General features: G+C 31.1%; 1 protein-coding gene across 4 annotated transcripts in view; it reads right to left on the minus strand.

Annotated features, from left to right (window-relative positions):
* Window positions 1-663: 663 nt before the first annotated feature.
* The window catches only part of LOC134707595 (uncharacterized), a 30,928-nt gene continuing 10,300 nt past the window's right edge, over window positions 664-21,291 (minus strand). Inside the window, exons 1-7 of one of the 4 annotated variants that reach the window (XM_063567505.1) lie at window positions 20,889-21,008; window positions 10,123-17,436; window positions 9,102-9,266; window positions 6,753-7,270; window positions 5,889-5,966; window positions 4,261-4,404; window positions 664-3,765 (exon numbers count right to left, since the gene is read on the minus strand). In XM_063567505.1, the coding sequence (XP_063423575.1) occupies window positions 3,670-3,765; window positions 4,261-4,404; window positions 5,889-5,966; window positions 6,753-7,270; window positions 9,102-9,266; window positions 10,123-17,368 (8,247 nt within the window). In that variant the 5' untranslated portion in view covers window positions 17,369-17,436; window positions 20,889-21,008 and the 3' untranslated portion in view covers window positions 664-3,669. Of the gene's footprint in view, window positions 3,766-4,260; window positions 4,405-5,888; window positions 5,967-6,752; window positions 7,271-9,101; window positions 9,270-10,122; window positions 17,437-20,888; window positions 21,009-21,291 lie in introns of those variants that run through there. The other 3 variants (XM_063567503.1, XM_063567504.1, XM_063567506.1) reach the window with 3 other exon arrangements.

Here is a 21,291-nt window from a genome sequence, read left to right on the forward strand (position 1 = left end):
AGATTTTAAAATATGCTGAAGCAGGGACATGAAAATGAATGGATATTATAATCCTGGTACCTTTGATAACTTTATTACTTTGATATGTTATTAAGACAACACAAATGGTCTTCAACAGGACACACACTAGTGTCTACACTGTATAAAAAATTGTACAATGCACTGGTTAAACTGACCATATTTTCCGGCCAGTCAGGCTATTAAAAATATTTGTTTTAATGGAATCTGATTTTACTGCATGTTGAAGACATCTCAGTTGTTCATCAGAAACATCTGAGGTGTAAAAAAATCAACTAGACACCTCAAACGGATTTCTTGTGTATTAGCCTATCCTTTGATGAAGTTATACTTTTGTTTAGAAAATGAAACAATGTCATAGTGTTGTTAATTCAGATTTCTTTTATATGTGGATTTTTAAATTGTTATTTGGATGGAGAGTTGTCTCATTGGCACTCACACCACATCTTCCTATATCTATAAATCATTATTCGCCTCCACATTTATACAATCTTTATGAATTAAATGATGCACTAACAAAATTTTAGACCAAAGATTGTTTTCAATCATGATAGAAAGGCAGTTTCATTTATAAAAAAAAAGTAAAGGATAAAAAAAGGCATATATTATATTAAATATATATTTCACAATAGCTGTTATGCTTAAATAATTTTATTTAAAATACCACAAAATACAAACATGAACGTATAAAATATTATCATTTAGGCATCGCTGCAGCTGCAATAAATAACAGTAAATATACAAAAAAATAAGACCAAATGATGCAGAGGCAAAAGATGTATCTTAAAAAATAACAGAATGATTGACAAAAGAATTTAGAAGTTTAGGTCAAATTGAAGTGACTGGTGATTTTTTTATACATTTTTTTTAAAACTTTTTTGTACTTAACTAATTATGCAGTTCTTATTAAATTAAACTACTATTTATGAAAAAACCCACTCTGTCTAGTTGCGACAGAATATAATATCAGTTATATTTTTCACTCCGCATGGGTTATTCAGGTACATACAAACATTTCACGAGAACGTTATAACTGCTTTCATATAAGCACTTTATTCTGCATTTCCCTCCAGCTGAACTATGGAAGCTGTATTTCGTGTTTGAAACTTAGGAAAGGATTTGTTTCAGGGACTATAGTGGTCAACTATTGTAAGATTTTCATAAAGGTAAATATATGTTCAAATAGATGAATGACTAGCATCAAAGATTACCTTTATTAAGAATTTCCTTAATTGTGCGTAAAAATTATGAGTGGTTTGGGTTAAGGTAAAACATATAGATGATTGATACAAATTTGGACTTATTTCAATTTTCAATACACGAAGATGGCACCAAAATTGGTAACCATATGAAACAACAACTAAATGGTCTAGATACTTAAACAATGATTTCGTGTTTTAAAATAGTACTAAAGGTGAATGTTGAATGTAAAAAGATTACAAAACTACAAAATCAGAGTCAAGCTGGTATCACAGCAAATGTTTGTTAGATTTTCATCTGTAACAATATTAAGGCACACAATAACAAGTAATATTCGTTAAGAATTTAGGTTAGTGTTTGTAACAATTAGGTATGTATTTATTAAGCAACAACTATCATATTTCAGTTATGCATGAAAAATATTCAATTTTAACCATATTTTGATAAATTATTTTCTTCACAATATTTTGCTGTTTACAAAGTTAACACGACTTACTGTTTTTACAGGAATCGCCAAAGTTATATAAAGAGATATAGCAAGGACACAATTTTTTGTGATGATGTCCCAGTACAAATTAAATAAAACCCATTTATTTTCAAACCAATGATTTAATGGTAAAGGAAAGACACCGTTGCCATGTATGTCCATAATATCATGTATTTTTTCTTTTGAAAGTGGTTACTAACAAGGAAAACTTGAATAACTATCTTCTAACAGCTTTGAATTAAATTTCATAACCTTTTCAAAAACAATTGTAACTATAAAATATATGACATTGCAAATAACGATTTCATACTAAAATTATATAAATACTACTTTTCACTATTCGACTATATATATATAAAATATATGTTATTCTTCTATTATAGAAATGATAAATTTAAAATTAAACAATGAATATTCAACAATAAGTACACAACTAATGAATTACAAACATTACCCAATATTAAAAAGAACAACGAAAGAAACATTATGATTAACCATCAAAAGTATTTACAATATTGATAAAGATCAAATACCAAAAAAATATCAAAATATATTCAGGCACATTTGAGATCTATGTACAAAAATAAATTGAGCACTTTGTGTGAATTTTTCTCCGAACTTTCAAATTTAATTATGCATATATTTGTATAAAAAAGTTATCAAACTTTAAAATGGGACCACGTCTGTTGGGACACTTTTAAACTTTTGATACATTAGTAATGTATACTTATCTACATTTAAATGATTACAAAAAAACATTACTTCAGCAACCCAACAACAAAAATTTACTTATATTTGAAAATCAGTATGTTTTTAAAGATGGGCGAACACCCACGAATATTTTAAGCTCTAAATAGCACCGAATGGTAACATTGAAATAGATTCAAATTCTTTTTTTTTTACTCTTACTCAAAAATCTACCAATGAAGATGCTGGATTTCATGTTTCGAGCATGATTGTTGTGCTCCGAGCACTAAGCAAAGTTTTATGACTTCAACCCCTGATATTAACTCCATTTATTATATAGAAAGAGACCTGAGTGACAACAGGTAAAGATCAGTTGTAACTAAAAATTGTGAGTTAAAACTCACTTTCGAAATATTTTTTTGATTGAAAAATAGCTGTCTCAATCCTTGGAGTCATTATCATTTCCAACACACTTAAAGTTCGACTCATAACCTGCGGTACAAGGATATACGATAACTTAATATTGTAAGTTGATTAAAAGGCTTTGTACATGTAATATTAAAACTTGTATGTGACATCAAATAAAACAAAAATTATATACACATTTAGATACATAAAACAAAACAAAATACATAACTGATAATATCAGTTTTCTTTCTTCGAGATCATTTTAGATTATATCTGATAAAAAAACAGTCGACGATGGTCTTTTTTTTACAACACATTTCCAATAACCGTTTTTACTATTAGGACCAGAAAGAATGACTGTTGTGAGCGTTTGCTTGGTTACAGCACAAGATTGTAACTCACAAGATTTTTCATGTTTCGAAATTGTTACTTTGAAATTACTTGAATAATGGAATATTGTTTATTCATATATTAAATTGACATGTTCAATTTTATCAGTTGAATATGATGTTAATTTTACCCATTGTATTTAACGATACTTCCTCGCAGGAAACCGGAAGTACTTGTATTCAACAAGTACTCAGCATAAGCCTTTTGTCTAAATAAATGATTTACAAAACATATAACAAACAAACAATTCATCATACAGGAAGTTTCTATTGCTAAATTCATACTTTTTTTAAATCATAAAAACGTCACTTTAAATGTTTCCTGCTTGCATAAAACATAGTTACTGCATTATTTTTCAAACTATATAGAAAATGACGTTAAATATTACAAACAATTACATCGTTAAAAAAAGTTAAAAACTATAAAAAAAAAATAAAAAAATTTGCTCGATTTACAGCTAGCTTTATATTGCTTTGTAATCACACGGACGTTTTGAAGGACGGAAAGGTCTCTAACATCTTTTTTTCAAAAAATGTTTCCATTTCAACTCCAGCCTTATATATATCACTATTTTTCTACAATAGAAAAAAAATGAATGAATGAAAGATAATTTATTCATTTTCTATTAGCAAGCATATGGCATGTTTATGCAAATGACCAAAAACACAAGCCAGTTCAGGTATTACTAAATAAAGTGCAAGTACAAGATTAAACAATTTAAGAACCATGTCATCATAGATTAAACGTTCATGGTAATATATTTCATTGAATGTATGGCTTGTTTGATTCTGTTTTGATTTCAGCGTCGTTCACATTATAATCCTGGTATATTTGATGCTTTTTTAGCATGATGTAATTCATAAAAGCTTTATAGACTTCATCTTATATGAGGTTATACATGCAACTGATGTGTTTAATCTGAATCAATGCATATTTGAGTCTTTTTTAGCATGCGACATTTTACCAAGTTGCTCCACTACCCAGGATAAAAAGCGTAATATATGACCTAACAATAAAGACAGAATTTCGAATGAAAATGATTGATCATGTCAGTTCTTTCAAAGTCTTACCTCATGGTACTGGTAGCAATTACTATAAACTAATCTCATGTCATCCACAAATTCCTCCATCTGACTGTAGAAACCGTTACGTAACTTATGAGCGACCATGTCATAGCACATTCCTCTCTTTATAGTCTTATAGTAGTCAGGTACCTTCAAATTAAATATAGTATACTTAAATTCATTATATGGCAATACAACTAGACGCCTAGCAATACACTTGTTTTTTTTGGGTTTTTTTTGTATTGCATTTTTTTCAGTTTACAGTTTTCTTTCGTTTTGCATCTACTACAAAGGAGGGGGTTTAATGACAATAACTACATATGAGGGTCTCCACCGGCAGTTAAGTGTTTGGCCAAAACATGAATGGCGGGGGGGAAAAATTCAGACTATAATTCCAAAAAAGAAAAACTAATAAACTTTTGACCTACAACGTTTAACCTATTTTTTTCAAAAAGCGAAATTTGTTAGTTTGTTTGTGAAAGGGAAAACTCAGATCTATTCTACATGATCAAATTTTACAACAAACAAATTGAACACTATTTTATTATAAATTAAAATGAATACGAATAACTTTCAAATTATCTAAAGAAAACAGATCATTTGCATATTATTCAGAGACTCAGCCCAAATAAAAAAGATAATCATTTTACAAAAATTATCACAAAAGATCAGCCGAATTTTTGGAGATCAGGACTTTATCTAACTTTGTTGACCTTTCAAATATTTGAGATTTTTTGTTTTTATGTTGTGTGGGTTTTTTTCTTCATTTTTTTGTTCAATCAATAACCTTGCGTATGATAAGTTTTGTTTGCCTAAAACCAATGGTTTGAATGCGAAAAAAAATCTTAAATGCAAGCTGTTTGCAAAGAAAAGAACTAACATATAACCAATCGATGTCAAAGGTTCATAGGAGACAATAAGGCAAAGTCTTTACTCATATCCATTTTCATCTATACGATAAAAATATAATACAAAATATCAAGTAAAATGAAAAATTGTTAAATGATCCGTTGAATTCAATCCAAATATCATCATCGAAATATGATGAAAATTTAATTATATACAACCTTGTGACAGAAAGTAACATCTGCTTATAGAATGTATGAATATTGAAAACATGTTGGAATGTAAATTGTATCTTTTCTTTTTTAATGTATAACACTGAAATTTTCAATCTGGCTATTGATAATATTTCAGTGTAATATTCATATACTGTGTAAGCTTATGTATGCAATGGTGAAAACTGATGCTTGTGATTTGATGTTTCTATGGATTTGTTTCTAGAAACACATAAGTTATTTACTTGGTATTTATCTAATTTATGGTATTATTTTTCTTCAACTTTGGGGATTTTTAATATTTGATTACTTGCATCACTGTTGATGCTTCGAATAAAATCAATATCATGAAATTCTTTTATAGATTCTTACTATAGACTTCACTGCCACTGGTACACATAGATAAATTGTCGTATTCCACATTTTTTAATGTATATCATTGAATATGCATTTAAGATTGTTCATTTGGGTTCCCCCCTTTGAAATGATTCGCATACACGTAATCCTCGAATTTAATATTTTAACGTTTCGTACACAGTACCAAAGGAAACGAGAGCACTATAAACATAAACTTACATCATTAGATTTTACCTCCTCACGGAAAGGTTCACTCAGCTTGTGGTTATAAACTTTGTCTAACACAGTAAAACATTCCTGCAAGCAAAAGGTACATATTTTGTATTCTATAGTTATATACCAGGCTGAACATTATCTATTGGGATTCTATACTTAAGTAAAACTTGTCTCTAAATATAGTTTGTGGTATTACTGCTCCTGAAATCTTTTAACATATTTAGTGTTCATTACGCAGAACCGCTATTTAGCTTATTTTATAAATCAATATACTACCGAAAGTAGAAGAAAGAAGTAAAATCACAAAAATACTGAACTCCGAGGAAAATTCAAAACGGAAAGTCCCTAATTAAATGGCAAAAACAAAAGCTCAAACGCATCAAACAAATGAATAACAACTGTCTATTGTATCAGCATCCGGTAAGCAGTTTCAATTAGTAAGAACAAAAACTGGTCAGTTTTAGTCAAAAACGTTTGCCCACATTTACATACATCAATCGTTTAAATGCATCTTTCGGCGCAACAATGGTAACGTTAGTGTTATATCTACCACTGGGTCGAAACCTTTGGAGGTAGACCCCGACGGTTTCACATGTCTTAATTTAATTAGATGCGAATGTTATACTAAAATCCCTTCTGAAGCCAGATTGTCTACGTTTTAGAGACATGATGAATATTCCATTTTTAATGACAATTAAAGTGAAAAAAATTGAATTTGTATAAATGATTTACAATAGAAATCCAGAGTGTGTGGAGGTATTCTTGAATTCGAAGATTAATCCCCATACGTTAATATTGAAATCTCAACTTATTATAATTGTACTTAGTCCCTTTTTTTAACAGTTGGCAAAAGTAAGTAAATTTTACCTGAACACAAACAAGTCCTCTCTTTCTGTGCGAAGGTATTACTTCTCGTTCTGATGTTATGAGATCAATTTCTTTTTTCTTTGATAAACACTGTGTTTGTAACCCATTCTTGCAACACTGTTCTTTAGTGTTGAATTCTGCACAGGTTGAGGGCAAATCATTCTCTATTAACTGCTCTGTATTGTCTGTTTCTTCACAGCTTGACAAAAATGCACTGTTAATAGCATGGCTCTTTACGTTGCTATCTATACACTTTGACGACGAGCCATTCCTGGAATATGGTTGCAAAACATTCTCATCGACTTGTTCATTAACACTGCTTCCTGCAGCCGTCAAATATTCCTGAGGTGAGTATATTTGTGATTTCTTGCTAGTAAGACAAATTTTATTCCATCTTTTCCTTAGTTTGACTTTCTGTTTTGGTTCTAAGTAACTGAAATCGGTAACCGTTTTAGCGTCATCGTCGTCATCATCGGCATCATTTTGTTTACCATCGTTACAAGTCAGAGGCACCACCTCTAGAAAATAAAGTATATTCAAAATCAAATATGATGTTTTATGAAATTATCTTATTGAAGTCAATATTGTATTTTGTATTGTTAACAAAAAATTGAATTAACGAAAATAACATGAACAAATGTGGAATTATAAAAGATAGGCAAGCAGAGAAAACCTCCATCTTTAAATGATAACTATATACTAAAATATAAAACATTAATATGAATCAATTGCATTCATTCAAAATATGAGTAAATTTTGTTTTTGCTCTGTGTTTTGAATTTTTAAAAATGACACAGGACACACAAACAACTCACACATAGATGGATATTAGTAGAAGCAAATAGCCAATGATCCTAAAAATTGGTAAGAGATAATAGAAATTTTTACTACATTTCAATTAATACTTGTGTTTTGTCTCGATTATTTTATTGGTTATTAGACGTTGAAGCTAAGCTAATTCGAACAATATAATAAGATCCCATTAGCATAATTGTATAAGCATTAAGGTTGAGCACACAGAGACAAAGATGCGATGACAAGAACGAAAACAACATTGAAAAAATCAGTTGAAGAAAAGCGCCTCGGACTCACATAGTTTATATAGTGTCATTCCCTTTTAGATATACTTACAAACAGATTAAAGTAACTTGTAAACTTTTGAATTATTTGACATGAGAAAGTGTTGGGAATTCCATTGTTGTTATCTAGCTAAGAATCCTATTATAGTTCTTGCATTATCAAAATTGTTGCTTATGCACGTAGATTAAAAAGAATAATTCAAAACAGACCCTTATCAAATAAATGCACATTATACTTCTCGACTTTCTGTACACATTAAAGTTATTGTCAATGTGACAAATAATCAACAGAGACGAAATAAATTTTCTTTTTTAATGTTCACTTGTTTGTCCAGCAGTCGGAAGATTGAAAAAAAAGTAATGAAGAACAGAACACAAATAACAACATTTAAAAAAATGCAACATTAAGGATTATGTACCCTTGTGTTGATTCAATGTTAAACATATAGAAATTTTATAGAAAATCCACAGCTTTTCCCCTTGTACTCTTTATTTGGCAATTCGGTGATTGGTAGATAGAGGATTATTGTATGCATTGTATGCATTGCTAACAATGATTTTTCTAAAACAAGTTCAAATATTTAGGTTTAAACAAATATAAATATGGACCAATCCAAGTACACCTTTTAGGGTGCACTTAACTCTAGTGATTTATCGCAAGGTTTTTAGGGATTTAAAGGTTGTTATGAACTTTTTGTTAACAATAAACACAAGCACATTATAGAAAACCAAGTGAGTAATCTATGTTCAAAATTTTATGAAAGCATCACTATTAAAGTCTGTGGATTTACTACAAAACAAAACATTTTGTTTTTTATTAATTTGCCACAAAATCCTACTTTTCTATTACATGCTATGAAACAATAAACAATAATGCTTTATACGAAGTTTATCCTTGGTATATAAACAAAATGGCCAATCTCTATTATGCATTACCTTTGCTGTTTTTATACTATTGAAGTTTGAAAATTTCGTAATTTCACATGACTACAGAAAGGGTCATCAACCTTAAACCGCGTAAAATTTTCTGAATGGCATTGTGGGTATACATATCAACTCTGTGGTAACATCAGTAAGCAATAAAAGCTGTTCAATATATTCCGTGTGTTTCAGGATAATTCAGTTACACTTTTGATATATAATCCAATTTAACCAAATTCCACTTTTAATATTCAATAGTTTGTCCAGCAGAAGAGAAAATGAAAAAAAGTAAAGAGTAAAGAACAAAAGAACAAAAATCACAACATTTAAAAAAAGTGAAAAATTTAACCTCGTAAAATTTTCTGAATTTCTTTGTGGGTATTCATATCAACTCTGTGGCATCTTTTAGCAATGTGCTTGTTGTTTTTCCACTTCTTAGAAGGAAGACTTAAAGACGGCAGATCATCGCCTGATTCGGTATGAAATCGAATTGGTGAAAACAAAATGCTGGTATCTGCTTTAAAACAAAATTATACTTATGATTGGTGACTAACATTTTACTTGATAACCATGATTTCGCCACGGATTTTTTTTTTTAAATTAATGTTTCGATGCAATTGGGATTCGTATCAAGTTTTATATTTCCAGTCCACCGAATTAGAAATATTTTTGCTCTTTTAATTAATGTAAGACTTTTAAGTTTTTCTTTGAAACCGACAAAAATTCTAACTGCTTTTAAACGTTTTGAATGCGCTAAAGGAAGTTAAAATTTATTTTTAAAACATGTTGTGTTATGTTTGATTGCGATGGTTGCATGTTATCGAAGCGGTATTTCACTAAATGCATATATACATATATATTACAAGGTTGTTAATTTTGATAAACAGAAGTATAATAAATTTGTGATGAGTTAGAATATTAACAATGCAGTGAGAATTATCATGTTACAGAAGAATGAAAGAAATCAATTAAAAGATGTTTTAAAACATATGAAACATATTAAGTGTTTCGAAAGCGTCATCAATGATTAATTTATTGAAAATTATATAACCATATTTCCTTTTAAAGTAATATTTTAATATGCCTAGTATGCTCTTCGTTAAACTGATAATTATACTTTATAAATTTTTTTTTTTTTTTTTTATCTTGCAATGACTTTTTCCTTAAATGACATTGCTGTTTATATAATTATGGTGTATATAGTAAAAAGATAACAAACATTGCATATAAGCTATTAGTTTTGGAATAAATTGCGTATTATCATTATCATTATTAACAACTCAAGGTTTATGGAAAAAGACTAAGGTACTTTTCATTTAAAAATTATTTTTAAAACAGAAGTTTCCATTATTATATTTGTGTTTTATTACCTGTGTGGTCTTCTTCTTCATCGCTTGTATCTAACGGCTGGACATTATAAATATCTGACAGCTTTGACCATTTTCCAATCCTAGATATCTCATTCTCCTGTTTCGTCGATACATATCGTGAATGTTCGCTGGTCTGTTTTAAATTTCCGTTTATGGTATCACCTACATCGTCTTGTGATTTATTTGATTCGTTGGGTTTTTCATTCGGTTCTTGTTTATGACGACAGTTTCGGATTTCTTCTTTCCGATCCTGAAATACTCTTTGAACAGTACGCTCGCAAACCAGATTTTCTAATTGTTTGCTTGTTTCTTTATTTTCAATAGTCATTCTAGATTTTGAATTTAAATTGCTTTCTTGTTGGCTCTGCGATTTGTGCTGTCGTTTGCCTTTGCATTCATTTAGACACGATTCCTTCACTTTATTACGTATCTTAATTTTTTTGGTAGGACTACCCTGACTTGATGGAATACGCTCTGAAGACAACCGCTTTGTCGACTTCTGCATTTTCAATTTTTTTGTAGCATTTGGTCTGAAGTCTTTTCTGTCTTTGTCTTTGGAAGATAACTGAAGCTTTATGTGTTTATCTTCCCTCTTACTCTTCTTTGTAGCACAATCTTGTCGTTGTTTTTTATTGGCCATGTCTTCTATGTTCTCTTGGATTTGACTTGTATTAGTTTTTCCATTTGAATCGTCTTCCTGACCATCATTTGATAATGTTTGCTTTTTATTGTCATTATTATTGTCATTTTTATCAATAGCCTTTATTTTCTGGGTATCATGAGACAATTGTTCTCTCGTACAAGAAAGGGTGCGTTTTAACTGAGATCTACAGAATGATTCTGCAGGATTTTCGCTGTCATTTAGGAATGACTGTGTATTCACTTTTTTTAATGGTTTAATGGGTGTTTGGTTACATAATTTCTCGCGCAAACTTGTCACAAGCCCCTTAACAAAACTTTGATTCTGACATTTTGGTAAGTCACTGCCAATATTTCTTTCAAAAGACATCTTCAACTTTTCAAAATGATCTTGAGGACAAGAAGCCTGCTTGACTGGTGAACACGTGACCATTTCTTTGTTATTTTTATGTTTTGTTTTCTTTTTATGTTTTCTTGTTCTGTGTCTTTGTTCAACTAAGGCATTGACATCCTTTTTATTTGCTACCAAATTTGCACAAGTTTTGTTTATAGCGTCATCACTTTTGCACTTATCATATGTGTTACTTTTGTTAAAACTATACATGTCTGTTGCTGAATTATGATTTTGTCTTTTACAAGCACTATTTTTATCAGTTATATAATCACTCTCAGCAAATGTGTTACTACCTCCATTCATTCTCTTCTTTTCTTTTGAACATTTTGCATTTTCTAACGGAAGCGAGCCATCGCCTTTATCAGAAGTTTTCACTTTTTCAGACTTCTTTCTTGAATTAGAATAATCAAGCCTAGATATTTCTTCTTCAAATGATAATTTTCTGTGTGAACGAATATTAGATGTTGGTTTCCCAGGCAATGTATTATTTCGTTTATGGTTCTTAACATGTGATCTATCATTTTCCTTATTACCGACAATTTTTTTCTCTTCTTTCAAAACTTCGTACTGAACACTCGATTTATCATTAAACACGACATCTTCATTTTCCTTGGAAGAAATATCGGAATCGGAAATGTTTTCAGATGATTTTTCTTCATCATTTATTGAATATATCTTTTCGTACTTTTTATCGGAGTTCACATTGTTGTCGTTAACATTTTCAGGATTAAACGTTTTATTCATAACTCGTCTAAGAAATAATTCCGGTACTAATTTTGGGTGAGCACGAGATTCTCTTTTATCTTGTGTAGTTTTAAAACAACCATCGAGTTCAGGATATTTTTTTACAATTTCATATTCTGTTTTTGGACTTGAATGTGCTGGTAAGATATTTTCAGTTGAACAGTTATGTAATGAGTTAGAGTTATCCATACTATTTATAGAGTAGATTTGACATATATTTTGCTCAATTTCGTGTTCTTTCCTATTAGATGTTTCGCAATCGTAATGGTATACTTTTTTCGTTTCATGTTCTGACGCTGATCGTTCATTTGATTGATTGTCTGGACGACTGTTCACGGTGTCTGGTCTTCCAGAAAACTTCATGGAAGTTATTGATGGTCCAATTTTCATATCATTTTCTAGTTTTGATTGAAATGACTTAGAATATTCATTGTCTTTATAACTATTTTCAAGGAATTTGCTAATCAAATTACTATCTGACGAACTTCTATTCAAGCATCTTTCATGTTTTGCAAGGTTAGCATCTTTATTAGTCTCTCTCCATATATCTGTATTTGATTTTTGTTTGTTACAGATAGACCTTTTCCGGTCATGTGACACCAACTTTGTATGAGTGACAGGAGTTCTTGTTAAAACAACATGACAACAGAACTGACTAGCTTCATTGTAGTTCAGTACTATAGAACTTGGGACTTTAATTCCATGAAACATATCCTTTGAACCTAATTCAAATAAATCTTTCTTCAATTTACGACAGGACTTTGAATTTCCGAAGTTTGATGACCTTGGTCGTCTTTTGCAATAGAAATCTCTTTTAGACTGTCGGCTTCTATGTGCTGTTGTCTCGCTAAGCCTTTTGATTTTTCGTTTTCTTTTATATTCAAAATATTCATTACGATATGTAAACATAGTCCTTTTGTTTGGTTTAAGTTCTATTGTACTATCCTTTTGTCCTTCACAAATTAAAAGTTCTGCCGCTTTCACATTATCGTTTGATGTTTCAAAGCTTTTCTTGTTATTCGAAATGTCATCTAAATTCGTTTCATCATTTGTCAAATCAATATGATCGTTGTTTGTGTTTGTTAGCGAGATTTTTGTTTCAATTGGTCTAACCCTACTTTCACCATTAATCAGAATAGACTGATCTTGAGTGTTTGAAAACGATATCGATGTTTCATTTGGATTTTCTCTATCGACATATTCATCCTCAATAATTTCAATTTCAGGATTTTGGTGCTTTTTAGATACATCTACCTCGTTGCTATTAAAACAAGATGGTTTGTTGTTTTCATACGTTATTGTTCCATTTTTTGCACATTCAGATGATAGTTCATGCTGTATAATTGTATTTCCTTGCTTTGACAAAATTTCAATGCTGTCAGGAGATTCCCCATTCTGAAGTGTTGGAAAAGGTTTCTCTACTGCAATAGGTAATTCAATATAACTATTGTCTACAGATTCGCAATTTGGTAGTATTTGTGAATTATCTGTTGGAAAAGGTTTCTCTATTGCAATATGTGATTCAATATAACTATTGTCAACAGATTTGCAATTTAGTAGTGTTGGTGAACTATCTGTTGGAAAAGGTTTCTCTATTGCAATAGGTAAATCAATATCACTATTGTCAACAGATTCGCAATTTGGTAGTGGGGGTGTGATATTTGAAAAAAGTGGTATATAGGTTGCTATAGATAAATCATTGTCACTATTGTCAACAGATTCGCCAGTTGGTAGTGGTGGTATGATATCTGTAGAAAGAGGTATTTCGGTTGCTATAGATGAATCATTATCACTTTTTTTAACAGATTCGCTATTTTGCAGTAGTATTGGTGCATTATCTGTAGGAAGAGGTTTCTCTGTTATAATAGGCGAGTCAGTATCTCTTTTTTCAACAGATTCACTATTTTGTAGTGTTGGTGCATTATCTTTAGGAAGAGGTTTCTCTGTTATAATAGGCGAGTCAGTATCCCTTATGTCAACAGATTCACTATTTTGTAGTGTTGGTGAACTATCTGTAAGAAGAGGTTTCTCTGTTCCTTTAAGTGAATCATTATCACTATTGTCGCTTGAAAGTTCAAAGAAAAGATCGTCACTGATATTTGAAGCCATGGTTGATGCGATAGATGCTTGCTTGAATAATATAGTTAAAGTATCGATAAACATATCTGGGTAAAACCCGAGTTGATTTTTAACTGTTTTACCAACCAATGATTTTAATCGATCGAGTGCTACTTGTGATACTATCATACATGAACCGCATAACTGCAAAATATCCCAAATAACTTTACGAGAATGTGATAAAGGAAGCTCATCATTTGGTGCAGATTGAATTCGCTGATTGAAACATTCTAAATTTTTCTGTATTTGCATGATATTTGTTGAATCGACAGTTTGAGGTGGACTTTGACTAATTATTTCGATACTCTTATTTAAGTGCTGCACAATGGTTTCCTCTAGCGACCTGAAACATTCATGATCTGATGAAGGCTTGCCTATCTTTGCATCTAACAAATAACTGTTTTGTTCATTGGTTAAAGTAGATTGTGCGGAAAGATTTTGAAATACAATATCAGTTTTTGAAGGTTCATCTTGATCCAGACATGTACGGTAAAAAGAGCTTTCCTCGGTTTCTATGCAGTCGAAAAACGAGTCATCCCCGACCTGGCCGTCGGTGCAAACGTTTAATATTTCTGTCTGTAAAGACATATTTCTAAACCCATCAACAGGCTCTTCTGAAGGGTTTGTTTGTAAAAGCACTTCATTACCATTGTCTTCAACAACACGTTCTGTTTTAGATTCGTTTTTTTCGTTGTCATACTTGCCAACATGTTCAACACCGTCAGCTGATTTTGGTGGATCACTGTGTGATTCGATAAATGTTGAGACTGTTTTGTTGACACTATTGCTTTCTAACGATACGATATCATTTTTGACTTCCGAACTAAATTCACTTGCTCTTATTTCGGTTGTTGTATCCAATGTTTTATTAGCTAACGAAAGCTGGTGTTGAAATGAAATAAATTTGTTATTATCGTCTTTGTCGTCAATATTTTCAATAATATAGTATTTGATATGATTGTCGGGTTGTTGTGAATCATCTATATTTAATTCCCCTGTAGCAATCGCTTCATCCTTTTCCGTAACTGTATATTTTATGGCAGAATTTGATTCTATCACTGCCATCTCTACGTTTGAACAAGTATCAGCATTTTCCTCCTTACTCTTGTCGGACTGTTCAAAAATGTCAGAAACCGATTCGCCTACAGTTATTGGTACGTCGGACCATTCATTTACAGTTGAATTTAAAGATAAGGAGATTGAGTCACACAAAGGTATCGACTCCAGAAGCAACGATTCTTCTACAGTATATGAATCTGACAACGTTTCATCAGGTGACGCAGAAATAGTTTCGTCAACAATATTTGTTGATTCTTTGTTTTCATTCATTTGGTTTCCAGTTGGTACTGCTTCGGTTACGGATGAATCCACAACAATTTCCTTTATCTTAGTTGACGAAGTTAAAACTTTCTGTGAACTTAGTTTTTCAGATACTTTTGTGCGATCATCTTTTAATGTTTCATCGATCGATTCTACGGATTCTTCAATCATAATTTCTGTTGCTTTTGTAGACGTATTTAGCTGATCCTCTGGCTCCAGAATCAAGTGGTTTGTCTTATCAATTGCTATTTCATTATATTTTGAAGTCGGATCGTTTTCCTGTGTGAGTGATGAGCTACCTTCGATACTTGCATCTAGAGTTAAATGATTTGAATCTCCAATAAGCTTTTCTTTACAATGTCCAATCTCTCTTATAGCGTAAGGTAAACATATTGAATCAGAATTATTTAACTGGTCGTTAGCTTGTTGATGCCCAACTGTAATCTGATGCTGAAATGTGGTTTTCTTGGAAACGTCTTCATCAGGGTCAACAGTTTCTCTCGCAACTGTATTTGGGCTTTTTATTTCATGTTGAAACTTTTGAAGCATTCTTTGCTTTGGTGAAAATTGTTTTTCGAATATCGTCTGATACATTATTGAAGGTACTACTGATTTTCTATATTCCAGATGACTCGAAAAATTGTCATCTACGCCATTTTGCGTCACTGCATCAACAGCATTTTCACTAGTGTAAATTTCATTACTACCCCCACATATATTGTTGACATTATCCATCTGTTCCTTATTACATGAACTTTTTGTTTCTGAACACATTTCATAATTTTTTATCTGATTTTTGTTTCTGTGCTTTCTTTCGTTTTCATTGCGTGTGCTTAAAGTCCATCTTGCAGGGTAATGAGGTGAATTTGAGTTACATCTAGGTACAATGTATGGTACCCTCCTTATTGAATCTTCTGTATCTTGCATTACACTTGTTACTAATTGTCCACCTTGAACTAAGTGTCTATTCTTTTCTCTGCTCATTGTTTGGTTATGTGGCACCATATGTGTGTAGTCTTGAAATGTAAATGGTCTATCAGGCAACCCAACTGAGTTTAAGACAATATGAGGGCCTAGCTTGTTTTGTAATAGTCTACTTTTGTTTAAAGTATTTACCTCGTTCTGGTGAGTTTTTATTGCTACATCAGTTAACCTTTTACAATCAACAGGTATTCGTCCAGTAAGGTTTTGACTCTTACTATGATTTAAGTGCGCATGGTATTTACTTTGTGTTGATAATGAATCGTTTCCATCTATTGTAGATAATTTTGAACGACGGTTTTCATCTTGTATCAACATTTCATTCTGCATACAACATAAGGCTTTTGAATATTCCATCAGGTAATCAGTATAAGACATATAAGGTGCAGTTTCATATTTTCTCTGGTAATTTTGGCACATGGCTGACATATCGCAGCGTTGTTGTTTTGCAGTTAGAAATTTCTGAGATTGATTAATAGGTTGAATCGATTGGTGTCTATCTGATTCCAAAACATTTTGAGGATAATCACACTTATTATTCATGCTATATCCATGGTTTATAGAGCTTTCCACTAAACCAGCTTTAGAATTTTGATGTTGTCTTTGATCTAAAGATGAGTGTGATGCAACTGGGTTGGTTTTATGACACGAATAACTGTTGTGACTCATATTGCTGCCCAGTGGTCGATTGAAACCATCATTATTGCCATGAAAAGAATTGCTTTGAGCAAATGCATGAGACCGTATAGTATGGGCACCAGTGGGCCTCCAAAGTGTATGCTGTAAACCTGGGACATTCGATCCAGATAAAGCAGTAGCTGGACTTTCGCAAACAGGTTGTTCGTATAAATCATTAACGTAAACGCTTGTTTGAACCTTTGAACGACAATTTGCTTTTGGTTTTATTTTATCTGCTGGACGAGATTTCACACGATGATTTATTTTTTGTTTCGTCTCGTGATCTAAATGTTTAAACCCGGCTTTTGTGGAGTTCTGGTACGGACGTTGGTCACTTTTACCTGAGTTTTCTACTGGGTCTTCGTGATGCATCTTTGTACTTGCTAGTGTGTTTACATAATCTTATTATAACTGTTCCATGTTTATCAAGTAATTCTTAACTGTATAAAAATAAAATGATAATAATAATAATAATAATAATGATAATCAAAATAACAATAATAATGATAATAATAATAATAACAATAATACAGGGTTATTGCATGAATATTGTCCCGAGTAGAAATTTATATTACACGAGCTTGCGAGTGTAATATATGTTCTACGAGGGACAATATTCCCCAATATTAATGCAATAACCCTTTTATTGTATAGCAATATAATATTTGAAAGTAAAATTTGGTTTAAACTTGGATTTTGTCGTTGATGACGTCATGACTTTTGAAGATTAATTGCACTAGTGCAATATTAGAATTTATTGCACGCTAAGATTTGGTTACTTTCTGTGTGAAATATTATATATTGCTATGCAAAAATAAACAATTACTGTCTTTTGGTGAGGTAAATATGCGGTTTTATTGACTTTTGAAAAAATGATATTCACAGAGGACGACGGCCGAAGTGAACTCCATATTTACCGAAACAAAAGACAGTAATTGTTTTATTCCATATTCCGAGAGAAGAACATGTATTTAAGGAATAACATATACCAAAACAAATTTTACATGAAAAATCTAACCATAACGTTGCATGTAAAAGCGCGTGACGTTTAGCGCGGTGAATAACACTTTCTCAGGTGAATATGCTTTTAATATTCAAAATACAATTCATATAGAGAAACCTACTAAAATAATACCAATATGGAACAATAATTATAATTATTATTATACCTTACATTTACTCCCAACAATTCAATAGGGTACAACGTTATCACGTGACATGAAATAATTCAGTTAAGAAAGACCGGATAACCCTAAAAATTTAGACCAGCAGTGAATAGCCCTATTTTTAACCGGAGAATAACCTTTAGAGTTTCCTGATTTATACACGAGTTATCTCCCATGAAAATGACGTCACATACGTAAATAAACAAAATAGCAAAGTTTATGTTGAAGGAAGCACATCAAGTGACGAAGAAAATGGACTAATAAAATAGAAATTCATGTAGTATCGACAATATCTCTTGTGAACGGTCCTTTTCAGGGCCATCTTTATATTACAGAAAGAGTATATCTTTGTTGTACATACGCGAAGTGTCAATAGACACATAATAGTTTTTTAAAATAAGTGTTTTGACATTTGTTAACAATATTTAATTGAAACTGTTCGTTCGGTATGATAAAACAATTATGGCCCATTGAGTCGGTGATTATCCGAAATTGTCAACCCGAGTAAGTGCCCTCGGGTTAACATGGTTAAAGCCCTCGTGGAATTAACCTTACTGGGGTTGACAATTTTGGATAATCAAGTCCTCAGCAGGCAATAATTAATATATTAATAATAAAATGAATGGATGAAATCAATAACATAGAAAAATCTAATAATAATAAACAAATATTTAAAGAATTAAGCAAATGTAAGCTCCTCATAAACGTTAAATTCACGGGATTAATGTACACTCACCGTACATTTTTTGGAAGGGTTCCTGTGTTGAATTAACTCAGGAAATTCGGCTGATGTTTGCCAATATTTTCTTGTCGCGTAAATGAAATAGAATATATCGTTAACATGATAATTCACCTATATTTCAATCCCATATGGTTAAAATTAGTATAACCCAAGGCAATATGTTTTTGAACATAACAGCTTAATAAAACAAGGTAACTAACCTAAAGTTAATAGACATTGCATGAAGAGAAATATCTTCTGTGCATACACAATGATCTTTTAATTTTAATCTTTGAACAAATACATTGCCTGAAGTTTTGTTTTGATTTTTTTCCCCCATAATTTGCTGTTAGAAGCAATTGCTATTGAAAGTCGAATGTCTTGTTCAAAAAGAATCAACGAACCAGGTGTGTAGACATGAACTTTAACATTTGGTCAAGTATCAGGTAAGAACTTATTCGTGACCTTCGTTTATCAATTCGGTGATGTGTCATGTTGAGAAAAATAGCCAACCCACTATTACTTGATATCTAATCATATGATAACTTATCAGCTCATATTATAGGAGTAAAACCACAGGGTCGCAGGTTGAGCAGGATCTGTTAAGACTTGCATATCTCCTGACGTCAAGTCTGGGTTTTGGGGTTATGCGCAGTCCTTAGTTTTCTATAATTCTGTTATTTTTCAAATGGTCGTATATGAAATGTATACTAAATAGATCTCGTGCATATGACGAGCTTTTCGAGATTGTCCTTCGTGAGAAAAGCGTTAGACATCATTGAAATAAACTCATCATTGATACCAGGATTAAAAACGTACCTCTTAAAAATGTCATGTGATAAGATATACCAGTTTCAACCAATGGACACTGAAACAAATTTTGAATCAGTGTACATTTGCATGGTGGGTGATGCATTTATAGCAGGAGACACTTACCCTATCAACGCTCCTGATAATTATCCGTTTTGAGTAAATGTGCTTCCATAAAATCTACTTTACCTTGAATAGTAGCTTCCAAATATTTCACTTTATTAAAACATTGGTTACATTTTGCCTCTAGTATGCAAAAAGGATTCATTACCACAAGTGTTAAAGTGTGTAAGTTGTAAGGGAACACTAGCAAATACATACATATATTTCCAAACTAACAACCTTTTACATTCATGTAAACGTACTACAGTTAATATATCCTTCCACTAACAAGCATGTTATCACATGTCTATAATTCTTGTTAAAACACAAATAAACGATTGAATAACAAATTGAAAAATATTTCAATTTTATAGAGGTCATTTTTATGACAGCAATTTTGTTTTAATATCATATCAATATTTATATTTCGTTTAAATTATAAAAATTATAAGATTTCAGTATTTTTAAACATTACTTCCTCATTGTTGACTAAATAAATCATAATGTTTTAACACGAGACAAAAATAGAAAATCATGGTTTTTCCCTCTGACGTATACATGGTATACGGTTCACTGTTTCGTATTATTGAATATCTAATTTCCAGATTTTCTTTTTGGAGACATTTACAGGTTTTAGTCTCCTTTTTTGTTGTCTGTGTTTTACGGTTCCGTATTATTCAAATGGTGCCTGCTGTCATGGACAATATCGTACGTAGAATACATTTGATTTGCAGACTACTGTCGTGGTAGTATTAAACATACGTCAATTCAATTCAAAATCAGTATTGTCATTTTAATTCGAAGCGTTTGTGACAAATAAAAAACCCAAAAAGTATTTTTAAAGTAATACAGACATAAACAACGATCAAGCAGTTATATAAATTTCAAATGTCTTAATAAAAAGTTTGGCTTTTTTTAACAAGGAACATAACGGTATTTACTTGCAATATCTTTTTTTAATAAACATAATGATCAATGAAATCCAGGAAGCAATTAAAAATAGTACAAAATGTGCCCTAAATATATTTCTAAATAACAAGTAATTAAAAAGAAAATAACTATTTATCAATTAAAATTATAAGTATATATTTACCTTATGTGAAAGATGATCAACCTCTCGAGATCAACCTTGATCCAAATTAGATATAAAAATGTACGCTATTGGGCAAAACCAAAAAAAATACTTCCTACATTAGTTTTTAAACACTTCCCGTCATCATCCTAGAGTGTGTACATACATGAACCGATAAACGTTTTAGAACAACATTTTATTCAAGGACACATTTACACACGTGTTATAGTGACAAATACAACTAGAGATAATACATGTAATTCGTTAATTTATTGCTGGAACAGACATAACCTTAATATGTATATTTAGAAGTCTACATTACTTGGTGGCTGACATAAGGATGTGTATTTTAATAGTTCTTCAATTAATCTTGCTAGTCAATTTTTTGAAAAGTTCTTGCAAAAGTTGACTAGTTAACCTTATA

The sequence above is a fragment of the Mytilus trossulus genome, chromosome 2 (genome assembly GCF_036588685.1).
Source record: "Mytilus trossulus isolate FHL-02 chromosome 2, PNRI_Mtr1.1.1.hap1, whole genome shotgun sequence".
NCBI classification, from domain to species: domain Eukaryota; kingdom Metazoa; phylum Mollusca; class Bivalvia; order Mytilida; family Mytilidae; genus Mytilus; species Mytilus trossulus.